General features: G+C 40.9%; 1 protein-coding gene across 2 annotated transcripts in view; it reads right to left on the bottom strand.

Moving 5' to 3' along the window:
* Nucleotides 1–9,537: 9,537 nt before the first annotated feature.
* The window catches only part of DUT (deoxyuridine triphosphatase), a 13,395-nt gene continuing 1,002 nt past the window's right edge, over nucleotides 9,538–21,930 (bottom strand). For both annotated transcript variants that reach the window (XM_072808303.1, XM_072808302.1), the window contains exons 2-7: nucleotides 21,483–21,618; nucleotides 17,835–17,926; nucleotides 16,143–16,187; nucleotides 10,678–10,752; nucleotides 10,452–10,522; nucleotides 9,538–10,031 (exon numbers count right to left, since the gene is read on the bottom strand). In XM_072808303.1, the coding sequence (XP_072664404.1) occupies nucleotides 9,975–10,031; nucleotides 10,452–10,522; nucleotides 10,678–10,752; nucleotides 16,143–16,187; nucleotides 17,835–17,926; nucleotides 21,483–21,568 (426 nt within the window). In that variant the 5' untranslated portion in view covers nucleotides 21,569–21,618 and the 3' untranslated portion in view covers nucleotides 9,538–9,974. The remainder of the gene's footprint in view (nucleotides 10,032–10,451; nucleotides 10,523–10,677; nucleotides 10,753–16,142; nucleotides 16,188–17,834; nucleotides 17,927–21,482; nucleotides 21,619–21,930) is intronic.

Here is a 21,930-nt window from a genome sequence, read left to right as displayed (position 1 = left end):
TCTAGCATTCCCACCTTCCCTTCCATTCCCCCAATCATTTCAGGAATTCTTGAGAGTTCTGTTCTTTCTTTCTTTCTTTCTTTCTTTCTTTCTTTCTTTCTTTCTTTCTTTCTTCCTTCCTTCCTTCCTTCCTTCCTTTTTTTGAGAGCTTCCCTCACTGTTAATCTCAGCTCTACATCAGACTTCATACCACTGTCTTATTCTTTACCTACTTTGGCCCATACGCAAACTTTTCTGCTTTTTGTCCTCCTCCAAAGCACCCGTGACACTGAAGTTGTGTGTGCAGTCAACTTTATTGTAGTTTGGGTAAGAGGAGGGAAGCTGCAGCACAGATGGCTCAGCGAACAGATTAAAGTACTCAGTGCAGTGATACAATGTCTGGGATTTGTTTCAAAATAATTCATTGGGGTTGGGGATGGGGGATTAGGTGGGGTCATAGAAGAAACAAAATCAGCTGTGAGTTGATAATTGTTGAAGCTGAGTGATGACTGCATGGGGTTCATGCATTCTACTTTTGTATATGATTGAAATTACACAATAAATATTTAAAAGAATAAGTTCCTTGGTGACCCTTGATGCAGGAAGTTTCTCACTGGCTCCAATCCCTTCTCTGATTAGCCTCCATCGCATTTTGGGGCCCCCTTCCACCTGAGTCTCACTGCCTCTCCTCCTTCTCATGCTGCCCAAGCAAGCTTTGAGCTCTGGGACCCACCCTAATACTTAAGGATCCTATCAGAATGGCTTGCCAACTCCCTAAAAATAAAGAAACTAGTTGTTCTTCTACTTTTTTTTTTTTTAAGATTTACTTATTTATTCATGAGAGACACAGAGACACAGAGAGAGGCAGAGACACAGGCAGAGGGAGAAGTAGGCTCCACTCAGGGAGCCCAACATGGGACTGGATCCCAGGTCTCCAGGATCAGGCCCTGGGCTGAAGGTAGCACTAAACCGCTGAGCCACCTGGGCTGCCCAGGAAACTAGTTTTTGCCCTAAGAGGAATTCTGCCTTGAGTTTTTGAAATATCCAGCTCAGATAAAAGTGATGCAACTAGCATGCTACCTTGAGAATACAGAGTTTTAAAAGGTTAGTTCTCTTCCTCCTAAGATTTATATTCTAATTGAAGTTCTCACAATTGATTCTAACGGAAGCTGACACAGACAATTCTATCAGGACAAAGCAGTTTAAAAGATAAGATTCTGGGGGTGCTTGGGTGGCTCAGTCGGTCCAGCATCTGCCTGAGGCTCAGGTCATGATCCCGGGGCCCTGGATTGAGCCCCCATCAGCTCCTCCTGCTTGTGCTACTTCTCTCTCTCTTTCTGTCAAATAAATAAAATGTTTTTTAAAATAAAAAATGACAGATAATATTCTGTGCCTACAAATAAGCCTTGGAGAGAAAGCACAGGTAAAATGTGGCAGATGGGTGATTATGTTTGCCTTCCAAACCGAAATATGCTCAATGTAGACATTGAGTCGCATATAAGTAGAGCTATCCCTAGAAATAAGCGACGTATGTCTCTCTTACCACTGAGCTATGCGGCAGTAGCCAAGGGCTACACAGATACCCCAGACAGTCTCATCAGAGGCTCACTGGAAGCCTGAGGAATCTAAGTGCCCCCCCCCAACGCCCTCACCTCCATGAACTTGATGGGAGGGGAGGGAGGCACACTGGCCTGGAGCCCATGTAATTGACCAGTTTCTCTTCTATCTTAATCAGCATCAATGGGCAACCTGCTCCTTTGACTTAATTTTGCCTACTTTAGCCTCAAAAATGCAGGCTTCGCTTAGAGCAGCTCTGAAGTCACCTGGGATTAATGTCCAAGCCCTCTCTCCCCCCACAAAAGGCGTGCTTATAAAGAGAGGAAATGAAGTTTATGTCAGGAAGAAGAGTTTTCACTTCAAAATGCATGTGCAGGCACAGTAAAGAGCATTTGCTCTGGATGATGATGCTAATAATACAAAGGTGGGAACTGTGTCTGTTGTGCCCGAGAGGGAGGAAAGGGGGTTCAGAAATTTGGGGATGGGGAGGGACAAGTAGCTGTGGCTTCTGCAGCCACTTGCCAAATGCCTCTGAGCAAAGAACTTGGGAAAGTGAACGTGTTACCGTTGGCATGTGCCATTGTCCCCAAACACATGTGAGACAATGTCAGCACTTACTTCTGGCACTAAATTGAAAAAACACTTCCTCTCTTTCTGCCAGCACCATTTTTTTCTCCCACTCACCCCCAGAGTTTGACACAATTTCCATTCCAAGGAGACCCAGCAACGATTCCAAGGAGACTGGCTAACATATTCCAGTGAAAAGAGCTGGCGGACAGTGTGAGACGGGCACGGGGATCAGTTTAGGCTGAAATGAATTAGGAAACATTTTTAAGTTACCCTTTGAAGTTTTTATTGCCTTATCATCAAACAGCTTCTCTTCTTTGGCTGTATATTGATTTTTCTGACTATGAAAAAGTGTTTCATCTCTTCTATGATAATCAAACACAGTCTCAGTTGAACGGGCACCTTCTTTTTTTCTGAACCGTTTTATTCCACATATCATGGAATTATCCTACACTCTCCCATCTGACAGGACCTTCAGAGAGCATTAGTCTTCTTCTAATATTATTTTTCCTATCATTCCCAACAATATAATGTTTCCATTACAAACATATAGCTGCAGGGGATTATATCATTATTTGCCTTTGTTTCAGTCAAAGTATATTTTATGAGAGCTCCCTGTCATTTGTCCTGAGTTATGCTACTATTTGTCAAAACATCACCTCTGAAATTGCCTGCCTCTCCAAGATGCCAGAAAAAAAAATATTTCATGTCAACTAAAAGTTAAACCCTTATAAATCCCACGGGGGTTTCAAAATGGAACACACTCGGGATTTCATTTCCCTCTACTTATAATGCCCTTTCAATACTCAGAGTGAATGGACTTGCAGAAGAGTAAATTGTCACAATATTTCCCCTCTAGCCCCTGGCACCTTAGAAAATAGTCACAGAGGGTCTTTCTTTCCCAGGCACTTGTACATATTGGTTTAGTATTCATACCTGAGGGGAAAGGTGGATTAAACTCTTTCCTGGGTGGAGAAGGGGTATGAGATCCTGAGTCAGGAACCCTGGAGTCTAGTCCTACAGCTGCTTGTTTAGTTGATATCATGAGCCCAAGCACATTAGAGTCTACCTTAGTCTCAGGTAGTTCATTTGTAATCTAACAATGTCTCAGTCTTAGAAAGTTTCGTTCTCGACCTTTGTTTTTATACAAAGTCAAAAAGCAAATGCTCTTTACTGTGCCTGCACATGCATTTTTAGTGCTGTTTCTATCCATCCTTCCTTTGCCGTCCTCTGTGCTTATTGCCTGGCTATTCTGGCGATGGTCTCTTAACTTCATTGTCACAGACATTAGATTAATATCAATCTTCCTGGGGCTCAGCTCTGGGATGTTGCTCTTTGCCCCAACTCTCCCATGGCTGGCCATTGCTTCGCTGGCACTTAGCATCCTCTGGAGTGGACCAGCCACCCACCGTTCTGGACCAGTTACCAGCAACTACTACCTGTCCTTTGTACTCTAGTCTGTTTGCATTTTGGTTTTGCCATTTTGCTGAATGCTTTCTGTGCCTTCTTTGTATTTTTGAGACACATCATATATTTCAATGATTTTCATATTTTTCTAACTTCCCTTCTAGATGGTATCCTTCCTGAGGATAATTGCTACCATTTATCGACAAAATATTCTTTGCCGTGGACTGTGTGAGATGGCTTACACCCACCATTCCTATATTTTCTAATGTAAGGTGGATATTATTATCCTTGTTTTCCAGATTTTGAAGACAGAGACTCCGAAGTGGTTAAATACTGTCCTTAAAGTCATACAGCTAGCATATGACAGCTCACATCTAGAAAGTATCGTCTAGGAAAACACTTAATTGATGCTGGCACTTGCCCAGCACACAGATGCTAGGCAAATACGGTATCAGCATGAATGAATGAATGAATGAATGAATGAATGAAGATTTTTATACCTTAAATATAGCCCCTGACTTTAGACAACTGCCACCAGGTGGCAGTAGTTTGCCACAGCCATACAGCTTGGAGTCCAAATTCACTAAATGGCAATAGGAGAGCCCGGAGGGACCCTGCGCATTACCTCATGACTCTCCTTACTTCATGCTAAAAAAATTGAGCAGCCATAAGGTTATTTTATTTACTCAATGTCTTTTAGTTGATAAAAGAGTAGGCCTTAAACTCGAGTCTAAAACACACCAAAGCTAGCACTTTTCTATTACAACAGCTTGTGTATTTTTTCCTCAAAACTTGTAATTTATAGTCATAATCTTCTGTATGTTTTCAATATCAAAAATATTCATTAAAATAGTAAATATGATCAAAATTATGCAAAGATGTTTTATAAAATTTTAAGCTTTTTTCTTAAGGAAATGATATAGTTTTCATTTTAAAATGTTAAAATATAGATAATGCAAAAAGGGAAACATTACTAGCAATTCCAACAGCCAGAGATAATTGTTATTTTGGTACTATTCTACCAGAGGTTGCTTCACTCATCTGTAAAATCCATTTTTGAAAATTAGGAGTGAACCAAGATAGGATTTAGTAACTTGCTAATTTTAAATTTTCTCTATAATCTTACTTTCATAAAGCGTTACTAGACAATTTCCTTAGGGGAACTCTTGGATCTTTTAAAATGTTCCTAACCTAACCATGTTTAGTTGCCAGTAAGGAGAGACCATTTTTTAATTTACTTCTCGTTTTTCTTTTTTCTTATACTTCTTGAGAAGATTCCCTCAGTGAGAATTCCAGTTTCATTTATGTTTCCCTCTTCTCATGCTCTTTTCAGTAAGGAAAAGAAAAGGCACTGTGAAAACACTGTGTCCATAATCCATCTCCAAAGGGAGAAGTGTTTTTTCAGCAAAGGGCATTTTATTTTCCCTTCTGAAAAGTTATTTCTACCGACCTCACTTCTCAGAATGATGGTTTCATACTAGAGGGTATGATTTCTAGAATTGGGTCAGTTACATAAAATAGTAAATTTTGTGCTAATGAGCAGAGGTACAATGGCTTTAAATGCCTGATCAATGATTTGATTTTTACTAGAACGATTATATGCCTCTTAGCATGGGTTTTGCCTGTAAAGCTCTCCCTCTATCTAGGGATGCTTCTGAATCTATAAATATTACTACAAATATCATTGAGCTTTGGCACATGATTTCTATTGTTCTCTGTAATCTGCGGTTCTTATGACCGACAGTTTATCACTGCTATCTTAAGGGGATGCAGCAGAGGTTACCAGTAGGAGAAGGAAGTCGTGGGGGGCCAGAGAGAAGTATAAATTATTGGCACTTTCCTAACGGGAACCACTATTGGAGTTGAAGATGCAGGGAAAAGAAGAGAAATGAGAAACCAGACCAAGAGTGACCTGGGGATAGTCAAAGCAAGACGCTTATGGTAGGAGCCCTGCTGACAATGGACTCACACTACTCCTGTAACCATGCCAATGTATCTGAGGTCCATAATCCCAAAATCCAATATATTATTCACTTCACAAAACTCCAGGTGCCTACTTAGCTTAGCTCTCTAGTGTTACTATCATTCTTCTATTTATATGATAGAAAATGAATTTGAGAAAATAATGACCTGGTATATCCTGCCAGGTGGGCCGGAGAGGGTCCTGTGGCAGGAAGTACTGTGTAGGGAAGGTACTCTGAAACCAAATCTTGGGCCCTGGCTTCTTATCCACCTAGGCCAATTGTCCAAGAACTAGTACGCGGCTTCTTCTGCAGCTAGCCACCAACGTAAGTTAGCTGATGGAGCAGCAGATGCTGGTAGGAGTCTCCCTAATTGTTCCTCTTCTGAGGTGTACAGCACCAAGGACAGGAAGGGATAGTGGGCCTCATTCGAGAGTGAGGCCAAATTGGAAGGAAGGCTGCCCCAGGAAGTTAGTGTGGTTATTAATCAATTTGTTGTTAATTTAAAGATCAGAAGGTGCAGTCGTACATGTGAAAATAAGATTTATCTTTGGCCATCAGCAAAAAACTGGTTTTCTTTCAGCTGGGGAGGAAGAACTTGTCCTTATAAATGGATGCTACTGGGTTCCCTTTTCCTACCAACTGAATCCACCTGGTTGGAATAAAGCAAAACTGATGTGAGCTTAGGAACCATGCCTTATTAGCATAGAGCTTTCAGCTCCTAGAAAACCAGTCCAGACTACCATTTAGGTGTTCTATTTTGTAATTATTCACTATATTGTATATACTTTTTTTTATTGTATATACTTTTGTTTTACCACTTTTCTAAATCTTATATTGCACAATAAAACAAAGTAAAATTAGTGTAAAATATCCAAACTTCGCATATATAACATAGAAAATTAGTCTCCAGTGAGCCCAGCCCAACTAATTGGTAGGATGTGGCTCTTCCATAGGGCATATTCTTTGCTTTTTTTTTTTTTTTTAAATTAAATTTGCTCTCTTAGGTAAGTTCCATGAGTCTGTCCTTAAGCCACTATAAAGAAAAAACTCAGCTTGTTTCTTTCCTATGTAGGGAAAAAACTAGGTCTGCACTCCTATGTCTTTCTTCCCTGTCTCCTTTACTACCCACATTAAACACCTCACTTCTGGTCACTAATTGCGTGGAGGCTTTTCCAGACACCAAACAATTCTCCCCAATATCAGCAGGGTGTTCTATAATTTAACTCAGTTCTGTCACTATGTAGCCAGAGAGAGCATCAGATCCCACAGGTTAAGGGCTCAGTCCCACAAGACTGTCCCCACCCCCGACACACTTCAGATACCAGTCACAAGCCCAGGCTGTCACCTGTGCTGCTGACCAACTGGCTGTAGATCGGAGGTTCCAGTGACCCCTCCCTCAATTCAACTTGCTAGTGTCTCAAAGAATTCAGGGAAAGACTTGCATTTACCAGCTTATGAAATGACATGATAAAAGACCCAGATGGAAGAGATGAGTAGGGCCAGGTATGTGGGAAGGGTCATGGAGCTTCCACTCTTCCAGCACTTCCATGTGTTCACCAACCTGGAAGCTCTCCAAGCCTCTTATTTTGGGGATTTTATGGAGGTTTCATCCCATGGGCATGATCCATTTTTTTTTTTAAAGATTTTATTTATTTATTCATGATAGTCACACACAGAGAGAGGCAGAGACATAGGCAGAGGGAGAAGCAGGCTCCATGCAGGGAGCCCGACGTGGGATTTGATCCCGGGTCTCCAGGATCGTGCCCCAGGCCAAAGGCAGGCGCCAAACCACTGTGCCACCCAGGGATCCCATGATCCATTATTAATTCCAGTTTTAGTTCTTCTCCCCTCTCAAGAGAATAGGGGGTAGGGACGAAAATTCTAATCATGGATTGGTCTTTCTGATGACCCCCCCCCCCCAGGAGCCATATAGGAAGCCACCTGGGGTTACCTAGGAAATCTCCAGGTTTCAGGAGCTCTGTCAGCACCCGGAGTCAAAGACCAATATTAGAACAAGAGGTGCTCCTAGTTCTCTTATCACTCAGGAAATGACAAGGGTTTTAGGAGCTCTGTGCCAGGAACTGGGGGCAGAGACATATATGTATTTTCTTTAGATTAAATGTACTGATCTTAGTTCCAGTCTCTCAGGTCACTTATAATAAACCTAATTCCCTTTGAGTCTTTAAAATCGAAGATCTATCATACTCCAGGGACCTTCTCTAACCACTCCTTCCACGGTCTACCATGTCCAACATGCACAATTTTTCTCCACCCCCCCCATCCCAGATCTTCCATCTATCTATCATGAACATGGTTTCAAGTCTCTAACTTTCAGAGTAGCTTCAGATCTGAACAACTTCCCTCAAGAATGGTGCTTAGATGGAAACAGATGCCAGGTACGAAAAAACTGGAGGGCTGTCATCACCCATCTCTTCTATTCTGTATTCTCTCTACAACTTGGAAGACTTAAGATACTGCAAACAAGGGCTTTGAAGCCACAGGACCTGAGCTTTAATAGTCAGTCATTAGTTGAAATGCTAAGCAAGTTGCTAAATGTCTCTGTGCCTATTTGTCATCTATAAAGAGTGCTTTATCTACTTTCCCACAGGTATGCTATGAGAGAAAAACAAAACAGTTTGTAGAAGTGCTTAATAAAACAGACTTTCAGTAAGTGGGAATGAACATTAACAGTGTAAGCTAAGCCCAAATCTCTTGGCAGTCACATCATACCATTTGTTCTTACTCAACTGTTACTACGTACTGGTCAGGGTTCAGAGAATAGAATCCACTAGTTTAGCAGAAAGAGATTTATTTAAATTTTATTGACTGCAGAAATAATCTATATCATGACCCAGTATACACATGAACACACAAATATAACTCAATGTTCACAATATTTACCCATCTGACATGTGCTGTCCTCTGCTATTTCTCTTTAATTTTTAAAAATGCATTCGAGGAGTTGATTTCATGACTCACTAATGAATTGTGACCCACAGCTGGAAAATACTCCATTGCAGGTTATAAAATGGCTTAAAGAATCACTGGAAGGACAGAAGAAACAAAGTACACTTTGCTTCCAGGAATTGAGCAGTTGAGGGCTGCCTCCTCCAGAAGCACTCCATCTGCATGACCCACACTCACAAAACGACGTCTCGTGAATCTCACACTAGTACATCTGAAATAAAGCAAAGCCTAAGGCAAAGCCTAAGTGACACCCAAAGCCCTGGTGCAAGGGGTCTGGGAATACAGTACAGGAAAGCACACCTAAAAGGTCGCAAACGATATCTGTCAAGCTAATCCACCAAATCAGACCCCTACCTGCAATGACATGCTGCTTACACATAGGAACTCAAAAGCACTTGGGATCAACAAACCCAGTGGCTTCAAAACACATTACTGTACTTTATCCCTATTAAATTCCATATTTTCTTGGTTATGGCCTATTATCGCTATTAGATTGAGGGAAACTCACACAACTCGTACAATTTATTTGATGGAATAAAATCAGAAGAACAAACTCACTGGAAATCCTCAGGTTACATCTCCTTTCACAAACATAGCTCTACCCGGCCAACTTGGGCCTACCAAAAGGAGGATTAAAAAATAATTAGAGGTGTACCTGGGTGGCTGTCAGTTAAGTGTCCAACTCTTGATTTCAGCTCAGGTCATGGTAACAGGGTTGTGAGATGGAGCCCCATGTGAGCTCTGTGCTGAGCATGGAGCCTGCTGAAGATTCTCTCTCTCTCTCCCTCTGCAGCAGCCCCCCTCAAATAATTTTTTTTTAAAGATTTTATTTATTTATGCATGACAGACACAGAGAGAGGCAGAGACACAGGCAGAGGGAGAAGCAGGTCCCATGCAGGGAGCCTAATGTGGGACTTGATCCCAGGTCTCCAGGATCATACCCAGGCTGAAGGCGGTGCTAAACCACTGGGCCACTGGGGCTGCCCAATAATAATTTAAAAATAACTTGAGGATTTCTCGTTTTCCCAATGTCACAAAGAATCATAAGATGAAAAAAATTTTGAGAGCAATGAAGAGAAGGAAAACAAACAAGGAATAACTTCAACTTTTTTATTATCTTTTTAGTTCACTTCATACAATAATTTATATCTGTGAAAGAAAAATTTATTGAATGAAAGGCACTGCTTATGATTTACAAAGCAACGAAATAAGTTTAAGAGGTAGCATTTAGTGAATTAAACAATACAAGGTTTGGATCTGTAATTGATATACATTTGATAAAAAAAAAACAAAAGGTTTGTATTAGGTCATCACATATATTTATTTATACAATAATCAAATGCGTAAAACATAAGCAAGTAAGGTTTTATGAGACCCCAACAGAGGTATCTTTTCCTTAATCTTAAGAAAACCAAACAGTTTTAGAAGCTAAAGCTATTAAATTTACAGATGTGCAAAACATCCAAACACTTTAAGCAAAAACTATTTTTAAGAAAAAAGTATGTTTTCTCATTTTCTATTCTTGGCATAATGTTAATTCTTCCCAGTAGAACCAAAACCTCCTGAACCCCTTTCAGTGTCATCTAAAACCTGGAAAGACATAAAGGTGATAGCCAGGTAGTTAATTTCATTTCTCTTTCGGTTCTCTCTAGCTCCTAATCTGTAAGACTTTTATTCTTGCCATACCACCCTTTCAAAAAGGACATTACAAAAAGAAAATTAAATTTTTAAAAAGCTCCATAAATAAAATTTGGGCAATTTTCAAAAAAGCTAGAGAAATAGAACTTCAGGGTATATTTAAATGATTTATTATCCAAAGTAATGCTATGAAATAGCTATGAAAAACATTTCACGAAATTCTAAAATAAGCTTTTAATTTTGCTTTAAGTAGGACTATTATATGTGCTATTATTTAATTACAAAGAGCAGATGAAACCTTCAAAATTGTATTTTTCCCTTCACTGAAGATGATACATCATTTATTCCCTACTCAGCTTTTATGATACTTACCTGAACTTCCTCTATTTCTGGATAAAAAATCCGTTCACAAATGAGCTGTGCAATCCGATCGCCCTTTTTGACTTCAAAGGAAAAAAAGTTTATTACTGATATTTTATTGATGCATTCTCTATATCTTGCCTGTACAGTGAGAATTATAGGAGGGAGCACGTGTTATCTAGACATTCCTAACTCAGAAAATTCACTGCATTTATGTGATTATATGCATTTAACGTACCTTCAAACTTTTCTTTGCCAAAATTAAATAGCACAACACCCACATTTCCTCTATAATCTTCATCTATGACGCCAGCTAAGGAAAGAAAAATAATATTAGCATGGTTTATGCTACCAAACACCGATGGTGAGGTGTATTAGTAGGTGTTTGCTACCGAATCATTCTTATGCAGCTCCAAGATTTTAATCCTCACAAATGAGTGAATCTTGCTCGGGGACTCTGTAAAGTCTCAAAAGTAAGGAATGAATATTACTAAAATGCTAACACATGGAATTTATAGAACGGCCCTAATTTTCCCACCTGTCACCCCTACAAATGGTGACCATTTCCTATTCCAAACTGGGAGTACGTACTGAGCATCTCAGAAAACTACTACTGTTCATCTGCTGCATACCTGCTAAAAAGACTACACGAGTAGGGTTTTAAAGGCTTTTCCTAGTAGCAGCTTCCCACTAATACCCAGATTGAAGTACGATAGTCATAAATAAAAACGTCAAACCGCCTGAAGATCTGCAATGGAATAAGCCAATGCTGACATTGTTAAGCAGCAGCCTAGCAAATATCAGAACATTCATTTTATAACAAAAATAGAGATGAATCTCTCCATTCATACTCCTCCACTCCTTTTGATTTGAGCCACCATCCTTTCTTAGAGAATGACCTATGACCTCTCAGAAGACATGAGCACATCAGCTCAATAATGAGTACGCTTTTCCATAATACAGTGTATAATCAGTGCCTATCTGAGATTACAAACAAAGACAACAAATCTTTGCAGGAGAGGAACTTGAGCCAGGGCCCTGCCTTGGCCCAGAGAGGTACATTTACCAGGCTTGTTGGCATTTACATTTGAGCCGAGAACTTAAAATGTTTCCAATAAACAGAAGCACAGATAATGCAGGTGCACCAGGACTTTCCTGTTTCCTCTTTCAATATTGAGACATAACAACTCAATCTTTTTAGTATATTCAGAATGTGCAACCATCACAACAATCAGTTTAGGGGAACATTTTCATCACCCCCTAAACAAAGTCCCCTACCTATTAGGAATCACTTCTCTTCTTCCTCATCCTCCCCACTGCCAATTTCCTTTTATACATGTTCATTTCTCCCCTCAGTTTGTAAAATGATGGATAGGATTCATGTGACTCTAATTCAAATGTAGCTCCATGTTACAGCTTACATATTAGAAATACCCCACCTCCTGAAAAACAAACAAAACTCTCATTAAAGAAAAAAAAGAAAATAAAAATAATCAGGAGTGTAGCTCAATGGGTATTAATGCTGGTTGACCAGACTCGTAACTATTTGGGGGTCAGCTGAAAAAAAAAAATGTTTTAAACAAAATAAGCATTCCCTTTCAATTTTCTCATATAGAGGGAAAATCTAGCATGGGGAAAAATACTCAGAAAAACCAACATTTTAGATTTTTCCAGTGGATTATAGAAGTTTAAATGAACCCCTGTGCTTTGTAAATGATTTACTAGGGATAAGTAAAATTGAATTGAAGCATTCTTAAAGGTTTCTGACACAACACTTTCAAGAGCTTGAATTACAGGTAAGTAATTTGTAACAGTGAGAAGTGAGAAGGAGGAGTAGATAAGTAGCAGAAAGGCCTCAGAGGTGGTTCATATCACGTCTAGACTAAAGAAATAGTCTATTTTTTCCTAGTTGCACAGAAACAAAACCTTGACCAACTCAAAGAATACTGAATGCCTGGCTTCTTTTCTCCACTGCCACTTGACCATTAAATTAGTCCTAAATGTGTTATTGGTAGAATGATGGGACCAGGTGTTTTCTATATTATCTATACGTAGAAAGTTCTGGCTGTAGGAACAACCTGGATCAGATTCAGTGGAGAAATCCTTGCAGAGAACATGCTACTCCATGCTGGACAAATGACCCCAGAAGATTATGGAATCTCCAAGATGGAGGTCTCAAGTGCGGGCTAAGACTCGTTTTCCTAGGAGGTGTACAATGAAAACAATGTGGACCAACTTCTAAACTCTCAATTTCTACTTTCTAAGAAAAATTTTAGATTACCCAAATAGCACACATACGTATAAAGTAAAACTCATAATGTTCCCCTACCTTCCCTCAGGTAGCCAATGTGACAGTAATAGATTTTACGTGTTACTTTCTTGTATATTAATCAGATGTCAGACATCCTTGTGTATTGGTAATTTTTCAGTCTCATCAAAAAGTCTCCAAAAAGCACTTTCTTGATCAGAGGATGTGTACATTTGAAATTGTAATGGATATTTCTAGATTACTTTTCAAAAAAGGTGTATAATTCAAACTTTTATCGGCGATATTTAAGAATGCCCATTTCCAATGTCCTTGCCAAACCAAATGGCAGCAAGCTTTTCTTTTTTTCTTTTTTAAAGATTTATTTATTTACTTGAGAGAGAGAGAGCAAGCATGGGAATGAAGGGAGGGGCAGGCAGAGAAGGCAAGAGAATCTCAAGCAGACTCCCGAGCTGAGCATGGTGCCGGGAGCCTGACACAGGGCCTGATCTTATGACCTTGAGATCATGACCTGAGCTGAAAGCAAAAGTTGGATGCTTAACTGACTGAGCCACCCAGATGGGAGCAATTAAAAAAAACATTCTGGCCAACGTAATGAGTGAAAAATGGTATCTCATGGCTTCATTTTGCATTTCCCTGATGATGACTGAGGCTACAATGGTTTTCCTCTGTATGTCTGTTGCACATTTATATGTCCTCTTCTATATGATTTTTTTCCTTATTTGTTTGGGTATTTAATTCTTTTACCTGTGACCTGCAAGTGTTTATGTTTTTACTTTATGGTATCTTCTCCCATACAAAAACGTTCCCTTTTTGTAAAGGCCTTTGTTATATATCTATAAAGTAGTCCCATCAAACTCAAATGGTTAGGTGTCCTGAATTCTGCAAAGCCAGATATCCACTAAGATTTTATGCTTGGCACACAGAGATGTGAAAAGCCTTTTAACTAACTAAAAGAAATGAAGCTGTTTGAAGTCAATTAAAACGTATGGCAGGGAAAAAAGGCGCCCTCAATTAATACTTTTCTTTTTTTAGCATGAATGCCAATAGTATGAAAAAATCCAATAGTTCCAAGTTTATTTATTACTCAAAGGCAATTTGACCTTCAAGAAAAACCCAAGACATTCTTTTTCTACATAAGGAACATAAGCGTCAGGGATATTTCTCTTCATGAGAAAGCAGAAAGTATTTTGAAGTTATCACTGGAAAAATCATACATTGGAACTGGCAGAGTAATTAACTGACTTCAGGCAAAAGTTTTACTGTGTCAAGACTTTGGCATGTCATTTGTTGGAAACCCTCTTTAGTGAAAACTATCCACACCTACCAGATGTGAATTCTGAACAGAATCCTGCATACTCAACTTTTCCCTTTGACCCTTATTTACAGCCTGGGATTTCTAACAACATCTCTCTTCTGAAGTAAAAACTTGTGGCCAACTATGATAAACGTGTGCCTAGGAGACATTTTTAAGATACTCTGCATCCAAGAACACACCACAATGTGATTTTTATGAATAATACCACACCAGCCACCAGACAAACGAACTTTCCATTTCTTTTACATGAATGTTTTTCAGAAGGTTGTTTTAAACAGAGCAAAAATTAGTGACAAGTCAGAAAAGTTGCCATATTAAAAAAAAAAAAAATCTATGAATTCTCTAGGGGACAAGAAGTCTAACTTATAGGGTCTAATATGTGCCAAGTGTCAGATGCTTTCACTCAATCCTTCAGAGGCAGGCACACTAATTTTCATTTTATGGGACAGCAAACTGAGGTTCAGAAAGTAATAAGTAGCCAATTAATGACAAAGCTGGGAACCAAGTCTAGTTGTTACCCCAAACCCCATGTTCCTTTCACAACCCTTTGAGATTTCTTAAAAATATATGCAAATCTCTTACATCCTGAAGTTACAGTCCTCAGTTACCATACTTGATGTTATAAAAGTACTTTTGAAAAGCAAGCATAACTGAGCCCGGGGCCATTCTCAACCCAAGTGGGTTGTTCACCCCTGCTGTGTCAAACTTGGCTCCTCGGTTCCTATGAAAGAACTACTTTGGGGATCCTGTCTTGCCCCACAGCACCATCTAGTGACACCATGGGGAGACAAAGGGGCAGGCCAGAGACAGCCTGGGGACCTGGGGACAGGCCTCATTCCTTACTTAATGCCCTCAGTGTAAGTGAGTTCAGGACAGCAGTTGGCTGGTGCAGGGATGGGGGGAGGTGACACCCTGCATTTAATTGCAGTGTAAAGAACAGATGGACTGGAGTCATGGATAAAGATTCCAGTGTTTACCATGTCAACTTGGGCTCATCTCTGAGCTAGTTCTTCATCTGTTAAAAAGTAGCTTTGTAAAAATGGGAGGGATTTGGAAAATCTAGCATATTCACTTATGGAAGGGGGGGGCAAGGTGTCTAGGTTTTTGTTTTGTTTTAGATTTTATTTATTTATGAGAGGCACAGAGAGAGGCAGAGACATAGGTAGAGGGAAAAGCAGGCTCCCTGCAGAGAGCCCGATGTGGAACTCGATCCCAGGACCCCGGGATCATGCTCTGAGCCAAAGGCAGATGCTCAACCACTGAGCCACCCAGGCACCCCCAAAGATGTCTAGTTAATGAAGCACTCTGCTCACTATGATGGGAATAAAAGTCAAGATAAAGGTCAGTGAGGTCTATATTCCAGAAAGGAGGAGATCCAACGCAACAGAACCATATCAGAAAGTGCAGAATTTCCTTATGGTGAGGGTGGTTAGGGAACCTACAGCAGGAGGGCCAGCAGAGACTGGGGCTCTGTGTAAAAGGGGCTCCTCCACAAAGCTGGTGGCTTTGAGATCCACGAGTAAGGCTTTATCATAAGGGAAACAGGGGTCGCTGAGTACTTGTTGGACAAGAAATGTTGACAGGGAAGCAAAGTGTTTCCTCTTCTCAGGGAGAGTCTTTTTTTGTTTTGCCAAATGTGTATGGCTCTCTTATACAGGTATGAAAATTCTTCCAAGATTGACTTGCATTTTCTATAACCTTTTGTTTAAACAATTTCTTAGTTATTTAAACGAAACATACTGGCTTAAAAAAAATGACATAAAAGCTTTTCCTACTCTTATAAAACTACCTTTCTTCTAAGAAGAGAGTCATTTTTGGACTACATTCAGATTATCACTAAGCCAAGGCAAAAACCCTATCCATCGGATAATGTCTAGTTAGCCTATTAGTAAAATAAAACCATTTCACATGTCATTTTAAAATTAGACATAATCAAATGATATTTGAAACTGTATCACAATTGTCTATTCAGAGATGGAAATTTCTAAAGACGCAAAACAAAGTCATTTTCTTTTCTTAAAGATAAAAATAAAATATGTCATTTGATTACTATCTCTTAAGCACAGGCAAAATAAATATATATCCATATATTTACAGAATAAAAATGTAAACATATTACCTCCTACGTCAATGAAGTGTTTTGCAGCCAAGCCAGAACGGGGAGCTAAAAAACAAAACAAAACAAAAAAAAAGGAGAAGTTGGCTTCTTTGCAGGGGGAGGGGCAATATTGGATATAATTTACACAACTGAAGCATGCCACTCTCAGCTCTTAGAACATGTACCTCTTCATCTTAACTTGAGCAGATGGTTCTGGATTAAAGAACGTATTGATTATACTGTATTATTAAATAAGGAAAGCACAGTGTAGAAAAGCTCGACAAAGTTCAATTCAAAAGCAGCTTAAACCACTTCCACACCACTTCAGTCCATTGAGGATCTGTGGTGGCATAGCAGTAGACTGCGAGGGTAGACTGAGAGGTAAGCAAGTGGGGACAACCAGAGACAACTCTTTCAAGCAGCCTGGCCACAGAGGGAGGACAGTAGCTGGCTGCGACACAGGACTGAGGAAGAAACGTCTGAGATCTGAGCACAATGCAGTATAGACGGGGAAGAGGGCAGAGGAGGAGGGTGGAAAGAGATAGGCATAAACTTAACGAGCAGATCTTAGCTTAGACCTTGGGAATCTTATTCACGATTCAAATGCCACATGACATGTCTGTATAAACAAGTGAACCAGAGTGATGAAAGGCCTAGTATCAGTCAGGCAACGGTCAAAAAGTAACCTTAGAAATTAATTCCAATATTTAAATAAAAACATAAAAAGCTAACTTTGTACCTTACACTTGCTGACTTGAGCGTCAGGCCCGTGGCTAACGATCCTGGCTTCTAGTTTTCTATTCCAGAATAACTTAAACCAGGCACTTTGTCAACAAATGTTGCTTCTTCCTGCTTTTCCTTTTATTTCATCCCATCTCCTGATCCCCACTCCCTGAAATATTCTCAAAATGCAGCCAAATGCTGACAAAAGGAGATGAAGAAAGAGCCCATCTTGCTTTTTCTTTCAAAGGTCAAAGTATCAGCAGTTCTCACGCTCGTGGCAAACAAGATGGTGGTGTCCAGCCCCTCCCCACCCAGAGGAACACCTGTTTCTTTATGTTTACTCTGAAGTGAGAAAATGATTATGCTCTTGAAGAAAGCTTTGAACTCTCCAGTAACAGGTGACTCGCTCTTCCTTCTATCATATCCACTCTAAGGTGTTCCCCTCTTGTGCCCTGAAGGGTGTCCCTGACCCCAACACACCCCATGGGAAGACACCCGAACAGTAAAAGGCTAAATTGTCTGATGGACTCTGGGTGAACAGGAACCAGGAGTTTCATTCTTAGGATAAGAAAGGCCGTGTGCCATGAGCCCAAGCCCGCCCCCATTTCTTATCTAACAAAAATTCTCATCACCATCTTCACGAAGACATCTGACCTCAGATGCAATGTGATCCTTGAAGGGGATCACCTGTATTTTCAGGTTCTCAGGGAGGAGTTGAGAGAAAAAAGCTCCTGGGCCAATGTGAGCCTCCTAAAATCTCATGGAATCAAGAAAAAAAGAGGGTGGGGGGAATGCACAAAAAAGCAGATATGTAAATGAAATGTAATGTTTTCAAATGGCTGTATTTACCATCATAGTTAGCACTTCTTTATTTTAGGACACACACCAAACAATATCCATTCCCTCATTTATATCCTAAATGAAACTGAAATGAAGGAATATATCATAAAGGAAGACCCTGACAAATAGTTACTATCTTAAATCACTTACCTACTCTTCCATAGCACCCAGAAGGAAGAGCTACTTGAATGTCTGTTTTCACAATGGCTTTCTCCATGGGTGGTAGTATATAATCATAGGCACTAAGAAAATAATGAAGGGAAATAACCAGTATTTATTCATAAAATTGTTTTTTACATTTTCTTCCTTGTGACAAAGTATATAGATTGGTTTAAATATGTGTCACAAAATAATTTATGCAATCTTAAATTTCAATAACCTATCTGATTAAGAGTTCAGTACTCTAAATTTCCAATTCATATTTACAAAAAAGTTTAGGGATGCCTGGCTGGCTCAGTTGGTGGAGTGTGCAACTCTTTCTTTCCCTTTTTTGAGGCAGAGAGAGAGAGAGAGAAAACATAGTGGGGAAGAGGGAGACTCAACATGGGGCTCAATCTCACAACCCTAGATCATGACCTGAGCCTAAGTCAAGTCAGATGCTTAACTAACTGAGCTACCCAGGCACCCCAAGTATGCAACTCTTGATCCTGGTGCTTGATCCTTGTGCAACTCTTCAGCCCCACACTGGGTGTAGAGATTACTTAAAAATTTATGAAGAGGGCAGCCTGGGTGGCTCAGCAGGTTAGCGCTGCCTTCAGCCCAGGGCGTGATCCCAGAGGCCCAGGATCGAGTCCGACATTGGGCTCCCTGCATGAAGCCTGCTTCTCCCTCTGGCTGTGTCTCTGCCTCTCTCTCTGCATCTCATGAATAAATAAATAAAATCTTAAAAAACAAATTATGAAGAAAATCATGGTAGATATTTCCTTTTAGTCCATTACTATAATGATGCTACCTTGAGATATAATCATTCTGGTGATTTTTTTTTTTTTTTTTTTTTTTTTTTTGGTTTAAGAGGTTATCAGCATGCATTCTTGTTCTCCCTTGAACAAAACTTCGTAGGGAAACTGAAGAGCATATTAGCAGGAGGGGAAGAAAGGCAGACTTTTAAAAGATATATGTTTTCACATGATATAAAAAGAAGAGAAAGAAAAAAAAAAAAAAACAAGGGAAGATGTTCAAAGATGATGGCATAGGAAAATCCTGAGTTCACCCCCTCCCACAGACACACCAAACCTATAGCTACTTATGGATCACTTCCCTATAAAAAAGGGCCAAGGAAGAAGGGCAAATACTTGCTAATAATAGCTAATATTTACTAACCCCTTACTCTGTGCCAGGTAGTCCTAAATGCTTTATATAATTCATTGTATTCTCACAACAGTCATTTAATGGTTAGGGAAGACAGCAGAAGGAAGAGGGAAATGGGTGGACAACACGGGGGAAGGGGGCAGATAGAGTTGTGTTGGTGTATCTGTTCTGCTGGTCTTGGTAGATAACCACGCTTATCCAGCCGAAGCCATGAACCTCACTGGTTGGGGGGCAGAGCTGATCACTGCAGAAGCCCTGGAGGACACTGCTGAGGACCTGGTTCTCTAAGATCCACCAGCAGATGCTGCTATTGTTGCTATTGCTGTAGCCCCCTTTCTTGACAGACATTTAAGAGATTTTACACTGAGCAGACCTGTGAGTTACTTTGGAAACCTTAATGAAGTCTGGTAAAGCTGTATTACATTTTCCCTTCCCTCATTGAGATGTCCTCTTTCAATAGTTAAACTCTAATTTATTAAAGAGATCAGTTATTTCCATGTCTATTTCCACATATAGTTATCTCTGTTCGCAAGAAAGGCATTTTTTAAAAAGATTTTTTATTTATTCATAGAGACACAGAGAGAGAGAGAGGCAGAGACACAGGCAGAGGGAGAAGCAGGCTCCGTGCAAGGAGCCTGACATGGGACTCGATCCCAGGACCCCAGGATCACGCCCTGGGCCAAAGGTGGCGCTAAACCACTGAGCCACCGGGGCTGCCCCACGAGGAAGACATTCTAAGTATCTTAAATCTAAGTCTCTCGTATGACTCACAGCAATGCCCAGACATCACTCCACTTTTATTCATGAAAACGAAGGGACTGAATACATCCTTTTCAGCGATAACAGACCATACCTCATTTTTCTTTTTCTTTCCTGTCTTCATTACTATCATCACACACTTCTTTCTACCCTTCTCCTATACTCCCTAGGACTCCGATCAATAGTTCTCACATTAGAATTACCTGGGATGCTTTAAAGTAAATTCTAAGGGGCAGCCCGAGTGGCTCAGCGGTTTAGCGCCACCTTGAGACCAGGATCGAGTCCCATGTCGGGCTCCCTGCATGGAGCCTGCTTCTCCCTCTGCCTGTGCCTCTGCCTCTCTGTATGTGTGTGTGTGTGTGTGTGTGTGTGTGTGTGTGTGTCTCTCGTGAATAAATAAATAAAATCTTAAAAAAAAATAAATCCTAAGGATTTAGTAATGTATAAACACGCATTCATTCCCCCTAGTATCACTGGTCACCTACCTTAATGTTTCTAAGACCTGACACAGTAGTCAAGGGGAAAAAAAAAAAAAAAAGCACTAAATTAAGAGTCAAAAATTTTATTACATTCAAACCCTCAGGCAATAAACTCAGCTCTTCACAAACTCCCTCACCTGTAAAAAGTAAGTAGCACTTATCTACTTCAGGACTGTTGTCAGGATTAAATAAAACCGCACAAATACAGTTTTTAGTAGAGGTAAAAAGTACTGAACAAACGGAAGCATAGTAAGATTACTGATATTCACGCTGCATTTCATATTCCTGCCGTTTCTAACATCCCCAGTCCTTGGGGTGAACTTGAATATGGACATATAGAGAAATTTCACAATTCCTTTGAGGCAGAAGCACCCTTCATTAATCCTCCCCAGCTATTTTCACATTCAGCACCTAGACTTCCCCGTGGCTTCTCTCTTTGGTGCAGTGCATCACCCTCAGGCCACGCCTTAAAAGCCACGTCAGACCTTGTTCATCATTACCTTCCACTTAGGAATGGGTACGATAGATAAATGCTACAAAACAAATAATGCTTTGGTGGAGGTTTATATATAAACTATATATATATAGTTATCATTCTGCACGCTTGTCCCAAATCCTGATTGAATTTATGCTAAAGAGGAAAGCTAACATTTTCAGCATTAGAAAAAGTCAGAAACCCTACATATATGCAAAAAGAGTTTGCTTATGTAATCTTTCTTTAAATTTTCATTTATTTTTTTTAAAGATTTTGTTTATTCATGAGAGACAGAGAGAGAGAGAGGCAGAGACAAGGGAGAGGGAGAAGCAGGCTCCATGCAGGGAGCCTGATGTGGACTCGATCCCGGGTGTCCAGGTCACACCCGGGGCTGCACACCCGAGCCACCCGGGCTGCCCTGTAATCTTTTTTTTTTTTTTTAAGATGTTTATTTGCGAGAGAAAGAGAGAGAGAGAGCATGCTCGGGCAGGGGGAAGGGCAGAGGGGGAGGGCGAAGCAGATTCCCCGCTGAGCAAGGAGCCCGCAGTGGGCTGGACCTCAGGACCCTGGGATGCTGACCTGAGCCAAGACAGACGCTTAACCGACTGAGCCATCCTGCGGCCCTGTTTCTGCAATCTTTTAAGTGAAAGGTTCACCGTGGCAGCAGATGGCAAGAATATAGGCTAACGTGACTGGGAGTTGTAGAACTGCAGAGCTGGCCCTTCTCTCGTGGGGTGGGGATGGCGCGGGCAGAAGGCGGCCCAAGTCCCCACTCACCTGTACAGGTCGTAGCCCGCGGCCCGCGGGGACCCCTTGGTCGGGGCGGTGGCGTGCTCTGAGAGCCGGACGAAGCGCAGCCGCATGCCGTCCTCCGCAGGCCGGGCCCGCTTGCTGGGGGAGATGGCAGGTGTCGCTTCAGAGCAGGGCATGGCGGGGCAGGACGGGAGAAAAGAGAGCAGCAGTGGAACGAGTGACCCCAGGACGAGCGCGCCCGCCAGAATTTTAAATCTCCCGCCAGCAACCACTCGCCCCGCCCACCGCCCCGGACGAGCCCACTGTCCCGGCTGAGAGGGGAGGCGACGTTCAAATTTGGGGCTGGAAACCCTTCTTGCGAAGCGGGTTTGGGATATGGGAAACCACTGCGCCTTTCCAAGCTTTTGCAACTCAGGGCACAGCACCAAGCCGAGCGCGGCCAGCCTCGGGGGCCTCTGGGTCCCACAAGAGA

This window comes from Canis lupus, chromosome 32 (genome assembly GCF_048164855.1).
Source record: "Canis lupus baileyi chromosome 32, mCanLup2.hap1, whole genome shotgun sequence".
Classification (NCBI taxonomy): Eukaryota; Metazoa; Chordata; class Mammalia; order Carnivora; family Canidae; genus Canis; species Canis lupus.
This window is presented reverse-complemented; position numbering and strand designations above follow the sequence as displayed.